The following is an 18489-nucleotide window of genomic DNA, read 5'->3' as shown; positions in this document are numbered from 1 at the left end:
ACCCACACCCTGCCGCCCCTGGCCTCAGCAGCAGCCTCAGCAGCAGCCTCTGCGCCCTCTCCCCAGCTGCGAAGGACCGCGTCCCTCTTCGTACCGCCGCCCGCCCTGGCTCCCACACTCGCCCCTGTTCCCGCCCTGCCTCGGGCGGCGCCTTCCTCCGTCCCCGCTGCGCTCACGCCTCGTCCCCAGCCTCCTCCCCCAGGAGGGAAAGCCTCCCAGCGGTGGGTCACTTTCGACGACGACTCGGACTTCCCCGCTCCAACCAAGCCGGCTCCGCCACCGGCCGCGGACCACGACTTTCCCCCCAGCTCCCTGTTCTTCCAGCCTCAGACTCTCCTCCACGCTCATTCCCCCGAGTTTGACTGGACGTCCTCCACCTCTTCTACACTCCCCTCTCTCCCTCCGCCCGTCCCCGCCAGGACGGTCCCCGTCAACCCTCCTCCCCTCCCGGATAGCGACGGCTTCCCATTCCCCAAGGAGTTCACCGAGAGATAGGAAGTCACCACGGCTCACGTGTATATTAGGGCATATCCAGATATGTATAGAGCGTTGATTAAATAAATGTGTATATGTGCGTGTATGGTATGTACAAAAAGAGACTGTATTTAAGAGGTATAGATTACCCCCCCCCCCCTTCTGAACTAAGATCATAAACAGGATATACATTATATCTCAGTCGAGCAGTTGAGCAGGTAACACAGGAACATGTATAGGCCTAAATGTATGGTGTACCCTTATAACGACGATGCTTGTTGTTTCCTGATATTAACAGTTATTTTTATTATGAATGGTTCTGATGTTTTTATTTTTTATTTATGGCAGGAAACATGTGCCTGTGTCTATATAGTTAGATTAAAAAAAAAAGTATATCTAAGCGCACAAATCTGCTTGTGTGTAAACTCCTGTGCAATATAACAAAACACGTCTGTGGCCAGGCTTTGTTATTATTATTACCAATCCATTCTGAATCACTCTGATATCCTCTGTTCTGGACTCAGCCCAGTGCATTAACCCTTTCGCTACCACACTACAGAAAGTTAACCCTTTCACTACCACACTACATATGGTTAACCCTTTCACTACCACGCTACTGTAGTGTGGCAGTGAAAGGGTTAACCTTCTGTAGTGTGGCAGTGCAAGGGTTAACCATTTGCCGTGTGGCAGTGAAAGGGTTAACTTTCTGTATTGTTGCAGTGAAAGGGTTAACCCTTTGGTAGAGTGGTAGTGAAAGGGTTAACCCAGTCTACACAGAGGCTCTAATGGGAAAAGCCCTCAGTGGCTTCCGTCCTCGGTTGCCACGCAAGTATTGACGAGAGATTTACGTCGACTTGTCGACAAATTTACTTGTCTGTTACAGTACGTTAATCCTTCACATCTCTTTCAGTATCATCAGGGGATAGTCATATCTGTACAGTGCAACACTTTTTTTATTTTATTTTGTATTATTATTATTATCATGAATGTACCGTTTGTTGCTCTGGGTGTCATCGTTCATTCCCTGTTGAGACCACAGAGTGATCCGTTTCAGCATGAGTCTGTGTCGTCGTCGAACCATTTCACTGCCGTAGGACTGATCAGTATCATCCTGTCAATATCACCTAGAGATGATCAGTCGGTCCATCCTCTTATTCAGTGATCCTCCTTTATCTATGGGCTTTTGTGTGTGTTGCTGAATATGTTCTGTAGCTCTATATCAAAACGTATACATAGTGATTATGTATGTATGTATGTATGCTTTCATAAGGGAAGCTATACTCGCTATTTGTGTGTGTCTGTGTAATTGTGAGGACTATATTAAATGGTATGCGCACACACAGTGTACCTGATATGCACTGACATGCTGTGTCTTTCCCAGTGGTTATCTATTCATTCTTGGAGCCAAATGCCTCTGGTGGCAGAACGACCGAGAGATCAGAGAAACTTGTGGATGTTAACTAGACTAAAGAGGGCTTCTAATCAGCCTCCTCTCTTGTACATCCAGCGTATTGATTCTTCTTGATTTATCCAAAGCTTCAAAACCACACTGCTGTAAAATTCTTAAGAATGTTCTTCTTGCTTCTGCATTTATTTTGTATTTATTTAGCCGGTGCTAAGATGACTTGAGCAGGGACACACACTTGTGGACACGTCAAAGACGGTAGTTTTGCTCACACGGTGCACTGTGAACGGGTGTTTTTATTTTTAAATGTTTTTGCTTACTCACTTTGACTTTTGTCTCTTGTGAAGACCATGCTTTTTATTTCTAAGAAAAAGTTATTCTTTATAATCTTGTCGATACCGTGGTGAGAAGTAATGTGCTGTGTTTGAGGTGTGTACCGTCTGTCGTTGTGCGTGATAGTGTCTGTGAGTGTGTGTGTGTGTGTGTGTGTGAGAGAGTGTGTCGGTGGGGTTTAGCTTGTGTGGTTTACCATACACCTCCCCCGGGCCGAAGCGTCTCCCATAACTACTCTTAGTGTATCTGCTCTCACAGGTTCTGAACTAGCAACCACTGTTTCCACACGACTGCAGCAACTATGTATTTCTGCTGTCCTGCCTGTAAAGGATGACGTATGGCGTTACGTGAAGGTTGACAGAACTCAAAAACCCAAAAGACTTTCTCGAAGCACCCGGCTCCCCACACAAGACGCCCCCTTTCACCGGCACCCATAGGTGATTAGATCTCTTATCGTTGTGATTGAAAAGGAGGATTCAACTGAATTGTAACAGTGTGACGGACTCGTATCCAAGCTCATCGCTGGATGAACCCGGTGGATGTATTTTGAGATTCATTCTCCCGGGTGCATTGTGCTCAAGACGGCAGGGTCGGTTGGGTTCATTTCACTTCTCAATACGGTGATTTTCAGCGAGTGGATTTTCTTTCAAATCCAAATAAATCTTTTGGCATGAATCAAGTTATACTATCCAACCTACTGAAAAGTATATGAGAATGAATGTTCCATCATCTGCAATAAAACTGCAATTTCTTGTTCACGTACGTATTGATCTGGAAGTGAATTGAGCCCAACCCTGGAAGACGGAGTGGGTGGAAATTGACCGATCACAAACCCCACCCTTTTCTCTCGATCCGATCTAGAAAAGAGGGCAGGGTTTTAGATTGGTAAATTGTTATCTCTACCACAGACTTGTTTTGGAAAAAGGAGCGTATTGTGTATCAGTCTGTTCTCGGTGTTCCGTCACTCCCATAGTTCATCTCTGTTTCTTCAACTTTAGAGTTATTACCGAGCCTCCAAAGCTCTTAACTGTTGATGAGGTGTGTGTGGCGATGTCAGCCGTGACGTGTCGGTATTGAAATGTTTTGCTGTGCTACCTACTTCGGACTTTCCCTGGTGTTCAGTTTTACAGGCAACTGGCAGATTGCACTGACATACAGATGATGCAAATTATTAGTAGTAGTAGAGCAATCGGTCACACTAGAAGTTTACCCAAAGCATATAGTAACACAATTGATTTTTGTTCCCCTCAACCTTCAACAAGTTTAACAGTCTGAAAGGTCTTAAAATGTGTTTTGGATGATGTGGGGAGATAAAAAGATACCAGCTCACTAATGCTTCTCTAATGTACTGTGCTTTTTTCAAACATGTGAAAATAACTATATTATCATTGCAAGAATTCAGACTTCACTGTTACTACACTGAAAGTAGTATTGTAAGCAAGTGGATTAATTTGCTTTCCTGCTTACAGCCCTGTATTGGAGTTCATGTAATCCTAAAAATGCATTTATGTTCTTGAGATATATGTGCAGTAGATACTGTATCTGAAGCAGTCACGATAGGAGACTAGTCGGTGCTAAAGTGTCATGTTCAAGATGGGATTTTATAGGAAACAAATTGCTTCTTTTGTGAGGTCGGTGTCCCTTTTTATGATTATAATGCATAGTAAATAAAAGTGTGTTGTTGACCATATTCTGTAGGTAATAAAGTGTAAACGGAAAGTTGCAATCCATGTAATATCGAAGGTTCCATATTTTACGTGCACAGCTGACTGCACATTTATGTATGAACAATTTGTGTTGTATGTATGCAATAATAAATGTCAGTTGACCTGAATGCTGCTGCTTGTCTTACATTCTTTCATAGCTGTCAACATTGGGATTTGAAAAAACGGGAGATTTCGCCCCGCCCCCCTCCCAATGTAGTCTCCTCCCCCTTGTATGTATATATTTTCTGTTAGGATGTTTGTTGACAGCTGCTCTCAGCTGAGCTGCCTCGTCGCTGCAAAACCTGTATGTACCCAAGGACTGGGTGAACTACTAATTGCTACATTAAATTAATCAGATACCTGGTTGAAAGTGAAATGCTGTGTACATCCCTGCATTAAATGAATGGAAGTGTCAGTGTTTCTGTAGAGGAGATGGAACGCCTGCTCTTGTCTGCACTGCGCAGCCGTGGAATCGCAAGGCCATAGATTTAGAATAGATAGAAAGGGCACATTGTGGTGTATCATAATTAATTTGTTTATACAATAGGATTTTTATAACGTTGACACAAATTAAGGAATATTTACACTAAGTTCTCTTTTACCTCTTATTTAATTAATTAATTTAATTGTAGGTACTGTTTATATTGTACATAGTCCTGTGTGTTGTATATTGTGTCCTATGTTACTTTTGTGTTTATTGTCTCTTTCTATATACACCATGGGAAGGGGGACACGTAATTGAATTTTTCTGTATGTCTTGCACAAATTGGAAAATGACAAAGTTGACTTTGACTTTTAACATGTGTCTATAGTGTCAGACACTAATTGTAATGTTAAAAACGGATACTGCTGTAATATAAAGTGAAATTCTACCATGCCTCAATGTATCAACTTTAAACATACACTAAATTTTTATGTTAGAAATGTTAATTTCCATTATTTCCACCATGTGCAACATTTCCTAAGAACAGCAATGTCCATTCTATCAACTCCAAATCTGTGCTATGAGCTCAATTCTCCCGGTGCATGCAGCAGTAGAATTGCTGTCTTGTTTTGGATGAATGAGTAGAAATGAAAAACGGAAATCTTGTTTTATTAAAGTAGTTTTTGACATGTGATATAGATGAAGATATTGTTTCATTGTGTATTGATTAACTTTACATTTGCGCTTCATTACTTTACAAAAGTTATACTGGCACATGGGTCTAATACAGCAATGGATTATGGGTAAATGCAACGTTAAAGCAGTGCCAATGTAAGACTGACTTTACATTAAACGAATGACAATAATATAGTATAAAGTAGGGTATTATTTGGACTAAAGAATTCTGTTGTCTCACCCTACTCGCATGTTGAGGGAGAGCACCATACATTATACACTGAGAAACCACAGCCGAGAGTGAGCTCTCGGGAACAACCCCACTTTGCCCAACAGTTTGTCGCCAACCTTCTTCTGGTTTAAAAAATACTAGAAAATATTTTAACTTGACGACGGCATGAGATAAGGTTGAAATACGGGAGAATCCCGGGAAAAACGGGAGGGTTGACAGGTATGCATTCTTTACTGTGGGGTTTCAATTGAATGTGTTACAAGTTTGATCAAGCATTTTTGTTACTCCGATTTAGGCTGGGAATACACGTTTATTTCCCCCAATATTATCATGTCCAAACCATAAATTAAGAAATTACTTTGACTGTTGACTGTATAAAATATAACACGGTACTCGTCCTTTAAAAATAAAACGTTGCGTTTATATCTTGTATATTACGGTAACAACCCGGAAGTAAACAATGCCAGTCATCCCTCCTGAAAAGCACCAGATGTGATCCTGCTCAAGTTGTAGTATTGTTGTTATTTTCATCAAACGGGTATGTTTTATTTCTAGTTCATGTAAACTAATATATTTTTCATTGTGTGAGGTAAAACGCAAACAAAGTCGTCGGCTAAAGTTCGTCAGCTCAGCTGGCTAGCTGCATTAACGTCCACTCACCGACGTTAGTAGGATTGTTTCATGTTGCTATGGTTACATCATTTTCCGAGGGACGTTCGGCACTTGCTCGTACATTCAATACCTTCTGCCGTTGTCTAAGTTAGACAGTTAGACAGTCTAACTAATGCTAGGCCTATACTCACGTTTGATCTGTATACCTCTTTGAATTGAACTAGGTACTTCACTCGATTTAATGATGGTGCAATTACACGTGAAGCGTGGGGATGAAAGCCAATTTCTGTTCAACACCACCGTGGACGTTACATTGGAGACCCTGGTCCAGCAAATCACAGACATCTACAATGGGAGACTCAAAGTGGACAGGATATGTGCAGGTAATAAGTCATCTTTGCATTCCTCATAATGACTGGGCATAAGAATCTAACAAGAAAGAAGGTTGATATATTCCCCAAGGGGATCAATAAAGGAATATCTCGCATCTATCCCAGCTCTGCCACTTGGTTGAGAATACTGCTTAGCTACATACTTATGTGTTACAATATCTGTAGAATGCTGTTACCTTACCATCTTGTGAGTTTGATTACATAAAATCAATCCCCATATCTGATATGCCATCAGAGATTCCAGAGCTGGCAGACCATGGAATCGCGCTACCTCCCAACATGCAGGGATTAACAGATGACCAGATTGTGGATCTGAGACTAGTAGACGAATGGGAAGAGACGTGTGTTCCCAGTGGTGGTCCAGTGCTGAGGAAGGATGAGTTGGGCAGGAGGAATGGACACGGTGAGACACGAGCTCTAAACTGTTGGCCTACGGTGAAGGTGAGAACTTCTCCTGTGTTTGAACATCTATCTATTTACTCTTTGTTCTCTTACCAGCTCCCAATGACAAGATGAAAGAGGTGCTGATGAAAACCATGGAAGAAGCTAAGTCAACAATCTCAAAAGTGAGTATTGCAGTGCTAAAGGTATCATCTGTCTTTTACTTAAGATGTTAAAATAACGTGAAAAAAAAATTTAACATTCATTCATTCATATTTGTCCTTTTCATTCAGAAACAAATACAGGCCAGTGTTTGTGTCACCATGGCGATGGTGAAGGAAGCCCTAGACCAGCTGAGGGGTGCAGTTACGATTGTCTACCTCATGGGTCTGCCTCCCCACGAACCAATCAGGATGGAGTTTGAGAACCAGGAAGACCTATCGGGAACACAGGTTAACAGACAAACCTCTTTGAATGGAATGGCTTTCTTATTTGCATTGTATATAAACTCTTCTAGAGGTCACTTGATACACCTGGATGTGTATTGCATGTGAAGCACAACGCTGGCTAGAGGATGGCAAACAACATAAATAATCAAGGTTCTGTGATACTTGCCATTTTTCTCACAATAAGCATCCACTCTATATTTGTGATAGGTGACTCTTTTTTAATTAATTACAGACGCAACTTTTAAAATGACTATCTAGTTTTGACTAAAAAGTGATTTTGTATTAGAGCAGTATTCTACAGCTGAACTACCTCAATGGAGGCAAAACAAACCAGCATCTTATTCTATAACACTGGCGTGGCGTGCCCAGGTGCTTCCGGTTGAGGTCGGGTGTAGAGGATCTGTTGCCATGTCCACAACCAAGGCTGCCGAACGAAGCAGCAGCTGGCTATGAATCAAGAGAAAGGACCCCAACTGGGCTGCAAAATGACCATCAAGGGGTAAAAGCAGAGGGGGGCACACCTGGGACGCCAGCTGTTGCCGTTGAGCCCTTCGGAGGTGTCGTGGGCCTGTCAACGAAACACCAATGAAGGAGGGTGCCCACCTGAAGACCCCAGTGAAGCTTTTACCCTTACCGGGTAAGAAGGGTAAAAGCTTCACTGGGGTCTTCAGGTGGGGGCACCCTCCTTCATTGGTGTGTCGTGCCAATGAAGGAGGGTGTCCATTAAGGCTTACCCCATTCAATACCAAGTGCTGATTATCTAAGGGATTGTACTATCTAGTCCTATAAGCTCAACTACTGTATGTAAACAGACACGATCAATGTTAAAAGGTGTATGTATCTGTGCATGTTGTCTTTTTTATCAGGACTGTTAATTTGCTTTTAAAGTAACAGCTGTCTTCACTTTTGCCTTGATAAATGTGTTCTTTAACCTCTAATCTCTCTCTCTCCCTCCCTCCCTCTCTCCCCCTCCATCCTCTTCCCCCAGGCCTCTCTGCAGGTGATCACAGCGGAAGAGTGCCAGCTGTGGTGGGCTGCCAAGGAGTTGCAGAGGGGGAAGAAACTGCAGGACTACATCGGCAAAAATGACAAGACCAAGATAGTTGTCAAAATCCAAAAGGTAAAGGCTGCTGCTACTTGGGTGCAATTCGAGTGATAAAAGGTTACATCTTGTGTTACCACCTTGGCATTTATTTTTGGCATTTATAATGCTTTTGTTCTTTCAGCTGCTTTTTAGCTATCATATCCTGTGTGCTGCTATTTCTTTCAGAGGGGCCAGGGGGCGCCAGCGAGAGAGCCTCTGGTGACCGAGGAGCAGCAGAAAACAATGATGATGCAACAATACAGGAGACAGGAGGAGCTCAAGGTAGGGCATGACTCACCAACGCTAGTGTCTAGATTAGAAGGATGTTTTCAAATGTATTTTTTAAATTTGGAGGTACTGTAGTGCGAGTGATCGGGGTTAGAGCTAAAGTAAGGGACGGGTTTGTAAACGACTTTATAGGTGAACATGATGACAGGTTATGGCTTTGCCGCTTGGCGAAAAAGTGACGACTCCTGTAAAAACGTCCTCACATTTGAAATCCTTTCTGTTGCCTTTGAATGCATACAGATCTTTACAAGACACACCTGTGTCATTCAAAATGCTCTTGCCTTGTCATATTGTAGAAACTGGAGGAGGCGGACAGTGACGGCCACCTGCAGTCAGACTGGTCAGACAGACAGGCGCTGAAGAGACAGTTCCAGGGCCTCACCAACATCAAATGGGGACCGAGGTAGAGTCCACAGCTCTGGAGGCACCACTCTGCCACAGCTCCCTGTGCAGCTAACTGTGCCTTAACCCTACGTTCTGTGCTGTTCTGCAGCGGTATCTTATCAGTTTCCGCTCAAAAACTCTTGAGAGGGGCGCTCCAGTAGCACACCATGTACCGCGCTGCGTCGCGGATCGGCCGACCCGAGTTCGATTCCGCCGTTATTTGCCGAATGTCTTCCCCTGCTCTCTCTCCCGTTTCACCCTCACTGTATCTGTCGGTCATGTCTGACCAGGAAAAGCGATAAACGCTAAAAAAAATACTATTAAAAAAAAATAAAACTCTTGAGAAACATGTAAACTGTTCAGTCTTAAAAATCTTGTTTGTTTGTAATGCAACTGTACTTGATCTGTACATCAGTTTGCGTTGGTGTGAATGGACAAGGTCCATAAAGGTCTCTGCCTCTTGAATAGATGGTATTCAAGTGTTTTCCTGGCCCGTTCCTCTGTGCAACACGCGTCCAGTGTTTCAGAGCTAAACTGAAGATGGATGATGTTTGGAAACTTGAGATCAAACTGAGGCTGCTGACATCATCGTGGACCTGGTCCATTTAAAGTGTGTTCCCTGCGGTGTTCCATTATTCATGTGTTCCCTGCTATGGGTTTTGATTTTTAAAACGGTTGTAACCTTTATTTAAGATAACGTTTCAATAAATTCTCATACAATACGTTGTGTATTTTGTACAATGTTTATTATACATGGTAGTGCTGTGACCATGGCTGTGACGGCGTGTTGGCACCACTGCTATGATAGTTTCTGAATCATATCTTAGTAAATGAAACACAATATCCTGATCTGGAGTTGAGCCTAGTTTTCCACTGCTGGGAGCGCAGGTCGAAGGATGCTAGCTACACCTTTCCTCTCTTTGTCCATGGTCTGTTTGCGCCACTTGCCTGCGAATCCCCAACGCTGTTCTAAAGAAGGCAGGAAGTTGATTCACTAACGGCTCGTCATGTATTAAGCCAGAGTCTCGCGAGGTGGAAAGTTCTAAGGGTTTGTTCTTTGCACAAGCGTTCCAATCAGTTAAAGGGGTGAAGGTTCTGGAACATCTGACGGAGCCGCTGTATGCGTTCCAGGGAGGCGCGGCTGGCTTCACTGATGAAAGGGAAACAAACAGCACGCAAGGAACACTGCATGAAAAACATCCCTGATTCCATCAGCACAGAGAATTACAGGATATGGTATACAGTAGGGAAAACAAATCGTGTAATATTTAGTTGTATTGTTTGACCAAAGAAAGTAGTCTATGACCCAAGTGAAATAGGAATGCATGGCACAGTTGTACCAACAGGAAAGTGGTTATAAATGGACTGCATTTATATAGCGCTCCGAAACCTTTACAATTTGTTCTTCACATTTTACCCATTCACTCACACATTCACACGCCGACAGCGGAGGCAACCATGCAAGGTGCCAACTTGTCATCTGGAGCAATTAGGGGTTAATTGTCTTGCTCGACACGCTGCCCGGGAGGAGCGGGAATCGAACCGGGAACCTCCGGATTACCAGACGACTGCCCTACCTCCCGATCCACTGTTGCCAGTCCACAGTTAATGTTAGCCAAACCAACCAGTTTCACACTGAACACTGCAGCCCATGCAGATTTAAGCATGAATGTTTAAAGATTAGGCTTTGAAACTTCAAATATCAGACACCCTAACCATTCTAATCTCATTTCTAATTTCAGCGACTTCGGGTTATTGAGAAGCGCTATATAAATTAAATGAATTATTATTATTATTAATCTCTATCCATATTTGTAATAGCATTACAATGGGCAAGCATAAACAATCAAAGATGGCCATTCAGGGCGATCTGGGTGGATTTGCACACATGTTGGTGTGCACTAGGAGGTGGTGATGACATTTGGCAACAACATCCAGAGTCTGGAGCAGCTCAGCATCAAGCTCACATCTTTCCAGCTCACTTATTAAGAGGGTTTTCATGTGGTTAAGGGAAGGAGGTGTTGCTCCAGGTAGAGGGGCTGGTGATGCACACAGCCCTTGTGCTTAATAGTACTGATTTCAAGCCTGGTTGGTCCTGCAAAACATGTAGCAAATTCATGATGATTGTCACAATATAACTTGTGTGATATAACCAATTCTGCGATTTAGCACACAAGTTATTATATAGTCTGACAGACATGCACCACTATTGATCTATGCAAATTAGTGAAGCAAATAACACCAATAAGACAACAAGTTGCTGACCCCTACTGGGCTTGGACCCAAGAGTCTTTAAGGACTCTTGTATGGAGCAGTGATCTCAAACCTGTTCTCAAACATTCTCAACATAGAATCTAGAATTAAATAAATATTTTGGTGGTGAATTTGAGTGAAAACAACACTTTGTTAACTTCAGTTTCACACTTGCTAAATCAACAGATCTCTGCAAAGAGCATTTACCATCACCACACAGAATAATCCTCATTCATCCTTGACATACAGTAATGACTGCGTTTTCTCTTTTTACAAACAATTGTACTTTCAACACAAGATCACAGCAACTTTTGATGGGCAGTTTTTCAGCCCCATCAATTTAGTTTCTGCAATTGGGAAAGACACAAAAACAATGATTTTGGTTGCAGTAAGTAAAGAAAAACTCAATGCAATCCTAGAGAAAGTGTACGACGTCAGCAAGTAACATTGGGGTCAGTCCAGTCCGGGGTAGGTGCCATTCAGATACGCGTTCATCCATATCTCCTGTATGACCATCTCTCTGCGCTCAATCCTCTCATCTCGCTCCGCTGCCTCCGTCATATATGTCACTTCCTCCCAGCCACACACCAGCTTCCTGTCTGTGGCAGAGATCAAAGAGCTATCTGTTTCATCTTCCTCATCATCCTCTTCCTCTTTTTTGCAATTGTGGATTTGAACCTTGCTGGTGGTGGATTCGGTGGAGGGTCTGTGATCTCTGAGTAGGCGCCCCCTGCAGGTCACTCTGACAGATACAGCCAGCAGGGTGAGCAGAAGACCAACACACACACTGGAGGTGAACAGCAGCGCTGCCGTCTCTCGATGCTCTGGAGAGGAGAGGATAGAAGAGAGGGGATGGAGATTGCAGTAGAAATGTGTGTGTGTGTGTGTGTGTGTGTGTGTGTGTGTGTGTGTGTGTGTGTGTGTGTGTGTGTGTGTGTGTGTGTGTGTGTGTGTGTGTGTGTGTGTGTGTGTGTGTGTGTGTGTGTGTGTGTGCGTGTGCGCGCGTGTGTGTGTGTGTGTGCGCGCACGCGTGCGTGCGTGTTACCTTTGATATAGGCGTAGGTCATTAAAGAGCTGCTCATCATGGCTCCTGAGTTCTCTGGCAGTCTGGAACCTTTGGGAAAAGGCCTCGTCGCCACATCTGCAGGCAGGACTGGCAGGGGAGGAGAGATCACGTTAAGAGTTAAAGGGGTCGCTCACATTTCCCAAGAAGACTATCTAGACAACAGAATTTGCAACAACATGTTGAGTGTTTCATGTCCCCTCCAACGACTTCCACTAGCATTGTTAGCATCATGCTAATAAATAATATAATTTTTCTGCCTGTAATATCTCAAAGGCCGGAACTGGTACAAATGCTTTTTGGGTGGACTCAAAAAGGACTTCCAGTTTGTGACAAAAGCTTCTTAAACATGTGAACTATCCCTTTAACAGGACATGGGGTACGTTGCAACAGAGACAGTCTTTTTAGGAGACGGAGCACTCAAAGAGGTTTGAATGGAGAGAAATGCGTAACGCTAAAGATGGCGGCGACAACGAAACTTAACTTGCTACAAAACAAACATATTCAAAGTAATTACATGTGATGTTATTTTATACATTTGGAGGTGAAAACGTGAGTTTTAAAGATGGTTCGAATGAATGACAATCTCTGCAGCAAGGGGTTGCCATGGTAACTAAGGACTATGTGGCAGACACCACTGGATGGCAGCATGTGTAGAAGGGGGTCAGGTCTTGTTAGTTGCCGTTACTTACAAGGTAGTGGCAGAATGAGCAGTCTCCTCTTGGGAGAGACTTGGTTGAGACTGGTGTAAGATGACAAATGATGACATGATGCAGTTACCTTTTCCTATATCCAGTGTGGGAGTTGAGGGGGACCTGGGTATGTGTGGGTCTGCCTCTCTGAGCAGGGCTTGTGGTACTAGAGAAGGGAGGGAGGGAGAGAGAGACAGAGGCTGTGACTGGCTCTCCTGCACAGTGTTCTTCAGGGGACCACACCTAACCTGCAAACGTCTCCCAATCTGGCCTCACGGTTGAATTAAACGCACTCAGACAAAGAATGTTTTCCGTCTGGTTGCTTTGGTAACTCGGCTACAAGGCAAAGTTGTATTGTTCCGTCTATAATAAATGCAGCCAAACGCGGCGTCTGTCAAAAGAGGCCGCCGCCTTTCAGCTCTGTGCTGAAGTCAAAATCTCCAAATCACGACAACAATCGTCGGTTGGTGACCTCACTGGCATTAGGGGCCAATCACAGGAAGTTTACCAGGATGTCCGCCTCAACCCCTCAAAGTCTATTTTTCACATGCCGTGTTCTCTTTGTGTTGTTGGGTATAACAAGAGTATCTTGTGGTGACGGCTGAGATCTACAGATAGCGGGCCACGACAGGAAACCACATGTATATCTATGTTTACATACTCACTAGTACGGTGTGATAACGTTCCTCTTTGTATTTAATTTAAAAAAAAAAATCGAAAGGTCTTTTAAACTTCTAGGCAAAAGAGCCCCGCTTGGTATTGCACTTGATCTGATGTGTGGGTTGGAGTTGCATGAGTCTCTACAGCAGATATATCCAAGACTAAGAGAATCACACTAAAACTATCCGGATGGATATGTAGTAGGCCTACTCTGGGAAAGGGGGGAAAATGGAAATTATGTGTTATCCGTGTTCCGCATTCTGCATTCTGCGGCAGCACACTTGAGTAATCTGTCTTATCTGTGTTCTATACTCCTTTCTTATCTTCACTGATTGGTTGTTGGGGGGAGTGGTGCTTTAGTCTAATTGGCTGGGTGGAGGGGGAGAGGAGAGATGGGGAATAGGGGGAAACAGAGACTAGCTTTTGTTGTTTTCTGGGAGCACTGCTCCCAGCCCACGCTGGAGCTGTTCACACAGGGAATAAACCTGGCCTTGTTTGGTTCGAACACAATGATCACCTCCTCCCGGAAGATAAGTTAGCTGTTGTTAAAGCCAAAGGCGACACCGCAGACACTATGTTTCTTTGAATTTTGGGGGAACTGCCCCTTTAAGACTAGAAGAACCTATTTAAATGACTACGTGGGAATCACAGTCTTCTGCTGTTGGCCACTGAGCATCATCTGTGGAGCAGTTGGGGGTTAAGGTCCCTCACTAATCTAATTTATAGTCTTCAGTTCCACATTGTGTGTGAGGCGACAGGGCGGCTCCTACCACAAGCGTAGAGAACATTGAGGTACTTCCTGGTCCCAGGGGAGCAGGGGTCCCTGAAGGTCTGGTTGCCGACAGCGATGACACACCTCTGTTTGCTGTAGCAGAACTGGGATACTGTGTGTACGGCGTCGTGGTTCAGACACTCTGGATGGAGATAAAACAATGATATAGTCCAACTAATGAACAAACTACACTCTGTGCTCTACGCCTTGGGGAGATGTTTTGCCTGGTTGCCGTTTCCGTTTTTACGAGGAAGGACAGCGAGAACGCAGACTACACCGTATCCGCCTGTCGACTCACCGAACGGGGGTGGTCGAGTCAGGTGTGAGGAGGGGCAGGTGTGGGTTTGGGAAAGACTCCTCCCGTAGACAGCTGCGTAGATGTTGAGAACCCTGGGGGCCTTGCAGCGCAGGACCAGCCTCTCCCCCTCGCACCCCACGTGGCTTCTGTGTTCAGCTGTGCCAGGAGGAAGTACAGTGAGAACAATGGGAGAACAAAGGGTGGAAACCTCACATCTTCAATTCTGGATTTTTTTTCTTCTTTTTTTTTGTATGTTTTAATTCAAACTGAAAGTTGACATGGTTTGGTTGTGAGCAGCTATTGTGACTCAAGGACCCCATGAGATGAAAGATCCATTCAAAACCCAAACATACACAACTTCAGAAACACATGACTGTTAATCAGATACTGAGCTTGTTTTTTTATTAAACCCTTTAAAAGTTGACCCATTTGGAGATGCAAGGTTTTCAAAGCAGCGGGGGGAAGTATGATGACAAGATCAGCGGTCAGTGTGAGACGACAGAGGGTGTGGGGGGGGGGGTTCGGGAAAGCAGTGAGGTAAACATGATGACAGGATCAGCAGTTAGTGAGACAGAGGGTGGAGGGGGGGGGGGGGGGGGGGGGGGGGGGGTTGGGAGAGACGACATATTTTGGGTGGGCGTTGCACGCTCAGCAGCCTTCTGTTGTTAAGTACTAAAGGGACAGGCGGGGCTGAAGCTCCACAACTCACTGGGTTTACACTTGTAGTCCACCTGGAGGTACTTGTGGGTCCCGGGACAGGGGTCCCTCCCAAAGAGCAGGTGGTTGACAGACAGCTGGCAATCTCTGTGGCTCTGGCATTCAGACAGCAACTTCTACAGGACACGCAAGGAAGAGTCAGTTCAGCTGATGTGTGTATTCATTTCATTGTGGGTGTAATTTGGTTGTTGTGGTTGGAGTGTTGGGGCCACAAAGTCAACCATGCTTGTATATCTTATCGTGTGTTGTCATGTTTGTTTATATGTCTGTTTACAAAATAATACAAAAAAAAAAAAAAAAAAAAAAAAAAAAAGGCAACCATGGGCCATGGCCACCAAAAATACAGCATTAAATAATTCCAAAGATTGATTGATTGATTGATTGATTGATTGATTGAAAACTTTATTAACAGATTGCAGAATGGGTACAATACAGTACAGCTCAATACACACAATTGTTAAGGGGATGCAGACCAGAGAAAGACTTTCGTCTTGTTTACATCAGGGTCCCCCATTTTCAATTCATCAGATTCTGAGCAATTTAAAAGGGGGAACTTGTTGGCTGTGTTGATATGGTTTAAGACGAAGGTACACTAAATGTGGTTCCTATGGGTTCCCAACTCACATCCACTTTGTCATTGAACAAGTGAGAGTGAAACGCGGAACCCCCATCATAATGACCCCCACCTGGAGAGCAGTAAAAGCGGTGCAGCTGTGGTTGTCCGGCGCGCGCGTCTCGGGGTCTGTGATGACGGCGCACAGCCGCGCGTCACCGCGTCCATAGAACGCCGACTGGATGGAGATGGTGGAGTGGCGCGGACAGCGCAGGCGCAACGACTGTCCGTCACACGCAAGAGCGGAATGGCTAGTGATGATCCTGGATAGGTAGTCTGTTAAAAATGCATTAGAAAATGCACGTTATTCACTTAATAATCAGTTATTATTATCATCATAATCATCATCATCATCATCATCTAAAACTCTCCTCATCTTTGCCTATTCTCATCCTCATCAATCATATTAATCGTCCTCATCACCATCAGCAGCAGCACCATTATCATCATCATGTTATCAATCATCCTCCTATAATAATAATAATAATAATAATAATAATAATAATAATAATAATAATAATAATAATAATAATAATAATAATAATACATGTTATTTATATTGCACTTTACATTTGCCATCTCAAAGTGCTACAGCCTACAGGTAGAAACAATACAACAGATAAAAAATAAGCATATGGGCCTAAAAAAAAAAGCTCTAATAAAAAGGTGGGTTTTTAAGCCACGTTCCTCATCATCCTGATTGATTGATTGATTGATTGATTGATTGATTGATTGATTGATTGATTGATTGATTGATTGATTGATTGAATGGGTACAGTACAGTACAGCTCAATACACACAATTGTTAAGGGGATGCAGACCAGAGAAAGACTTTCGTCTTGTTTACATCAGGATCCCCCATTTTCCTTCATCAATTAATCCTTATCATCATCATCATCCTCATCATCATGTTATCAATCATCCTCCTCATCGCCCTCCTCCTCATAATTATCATCATCATCATCATCATCATCATCATCATCATCATCATCATCAGCATTGATTGATTGATTGATTGAAAACTGTATTAACAGATTGCAGAATGGGTACAGACTAGTAGTACAGCTCAATACACAATTGTTAAGGGGATGCAGTGCAGACCAGAGAAAGACTTTCGTCTAGTTTACATCAGGGTCCCCCATTTTCAATTCATCATAACATGACATACACGACATATTACAGAGACAGCAGCAGCAGCACCATCTTACTTGAAAAGTCAGCTAATCCATCCATGCGCCTGGTCCACAGGAACAAGGTTAGATAGAAGAGAATCACGCGCGACCACTCAAGTCCAGACCCCGACATGGCTCGCATCCCCTCTCTCTCTGGGATCATATTCGGGAACTCTACAGCACTGTAGCCTGCGTGGTGTCATAATAATAAAGGAGAGGTGTTCCTGGCAAAACTGTAACCATCGGAACACGTGAAAAACTATGAACTTTCTATATTCAAAGATGTGGTGTTAAATATTAGAGGCACCGCACCGTACACCTAATACGCGCTCAAAGCAAGTTACAAAGAAAACGTCACATTATCTGCCTTTAAATTAAAGCGCATAAAGTGCCTGGCTGTCACTGACTCCTGTCAAATAGTAGTCCCCGGGACGTCCCACTTCAGAACGAGCTGGTCCCACTTCAGGACGAGCTGGTCCCACTTCAGGACGAGCTGGTCCCACTTCAGGACGAACTGGTCCCACTTTACAACACGCCAACACGGCTATAGAAATAGAAGCTGCGCAACAAGTTGTTCAAAGCTGACAGACGAGGCGACAGAGTGCGACGCGGACGCGGGTCTATAGCTGAATGGATCTCGTGGAATTAATCTGACAGTAACAGACTAACAGCTGAGCGGACATCGGGGTGTACAGTGGGCGTGGTGGGTCCCGAGGGTCGGCTCGGAATGCTGGAAACGCATGAGGCCATCCATGGCCAACCTTCCCACGGGACACATCATGTTTACCTTTTGGATTAACCCACTACCGTCTCCCCCCCCCCCTCTCCCTCTCTCTCTCTTTGAGTTGAACTCCCTTTTCTTTGGTAACTGGTCTGATGGTGATGATAAAATTCCCACATCAATTATTTCTCATCATAATTAGGCTTTCTGTAGACCTTAGTGATTGGCACATATCCCGTGGAGTGTGAATAGTGTTAGGTAGGTAGCTCTACTATCAGAGTAGAACCTATGATGAGCAGCCAGGAATCATTCACAGAACAGTTTTATTGACTTTGTCCTATCTAACTCTTAGTGAAGAGAGTGATTAAAGGGTAAGTTCAGAGTTTTTACCCCTTGCCCTATTTCCTATACTTGCCAATGATGTTCGATCGCCCAACCTGCTCATCGGGAGCAATTAGGGGTTAAGTGACTTGCTCAAGGACACTTCTACACCAGGGGCGGGGCTAGGGGGTGGCTACCTGGGCTCAAGCCCCGAATGTTTTCTGAAAAGCCCCGAATCTATTTAATTTTTTTTTTTTTTTTTTTTTTTTTTTACAATTCATCATTGTTACATGAAAATATGTTTGCACCAGATTTAGCAGAAGCTAATTTCCATCTGTGATCTATCCAGCTGCTAACTGTATTTGAGT

At 43.9% G+C, this 18489-nt stretch overlaps 3 protein-coding genes across 7 annotated transcripts in view; 2 read left to right on the top strand and 1 right to left on the bottom strand.

The window, feature by feature from the left end:
• synj1 (synaptojanin 1) overlaps positions 1-1048 on the top strand; it is a 73849-nt gene extending 72801 nt beyond the window's left edge. For both annotated transcript variants that reach the window (XM_084320894.1, XM_084320893.1), the window contains exon 28: positions 1-1048. This exon is cut by the window's left edge and continues 537 nt beyond it. In XM_084320894.1, coding sequence (XP_084177020.1) covers positions 1-495 — 495 coding nt within the window. In that variant the 3' untranslated portion in view covers positions 496-1048.
• Positions 1049-5663: 4615 nt separating this feature from the next.
• cfap298 (cilia and flagella associated protein 298) lies at positions 5664-9543 on the top strand. Its single transcript, XM_084320068.1, has 8 exons — positions 5664-5787; positions 6086-6244; positions 6489-6656; positions 6752-6819; positions 6928-7086; positions 8072-8203; positions 8354-8449; positions 8752-9543. Exons 2-8 carry the CDS (start codon positions 6103-6105, stop codon positions 8860-8862), a joined length of 876 nt encoding a protein of 291 aa, XP_084176194.1. The 5' UTR covers positions 5664-5787; positions 6086-6102; the 3' UTR covers positions 8863-9543.
• A 3-nt stretch (positions 9544-9546) lies between these two features.
• eva1c (eva-1 homolog C (C. elegans)) lies at positions 9547-17722 on the bottom strand. 4 transcript variants are annotated; one of them, XM_084320065.1, is made up of 9 exons: positions 17487-17721; positions 17116-17268; positions 15981-16183; positions 15287-15410; positions 14578-14733; positions 14278-14421; positions 12936-13013; positions 12138-12245; positions 9846-11916 (listed from the first exon to the last, which is right to left on the bottom strand). In XM_084320065.1, exons 2-9 carry the CDS (start codon positions 17240-17242, stop codon positions 11546-11548), a joined length of 1311 nt encoding a protein of 436 aa, XP_084176191.1. In that variant the 5' UTR covers positions 17243-17268; positions 17487-17721; the 3' UTR covers positions 9846-11545. The 4 variants fall into 4 exon arrangements, with proteins under 4 accessions (XP_084176192.1, XP_084176191.1, XP_084176190.1 ...); XM_084320066.1 differs by having other exon boundaries at positions 9547-9989; positions 17116-17722; XM_084320064.1 differs by having other exon boundaries at positions 17116-17721.
• Positions 17723-18489: the final 767 nt, after the last annotated feature.

The sequence above is a fragment of the Notolepis coatsorum genome, assembly GCF_963971535.1.
Source record: "Notolepis coatsorum genome assembly, chromosome: 8".
Lineage (NCBI taxonomy): Eukaryota > Metazoa > Chordata > Actinopteri > Aulopiformes > Paralepididae > Notolepis > Notolepis coatsorum.
Note: the sequence above shows the minus strand (reverse complement) of the source record. Positions and strands in the feature narration are given on the sequence as shown.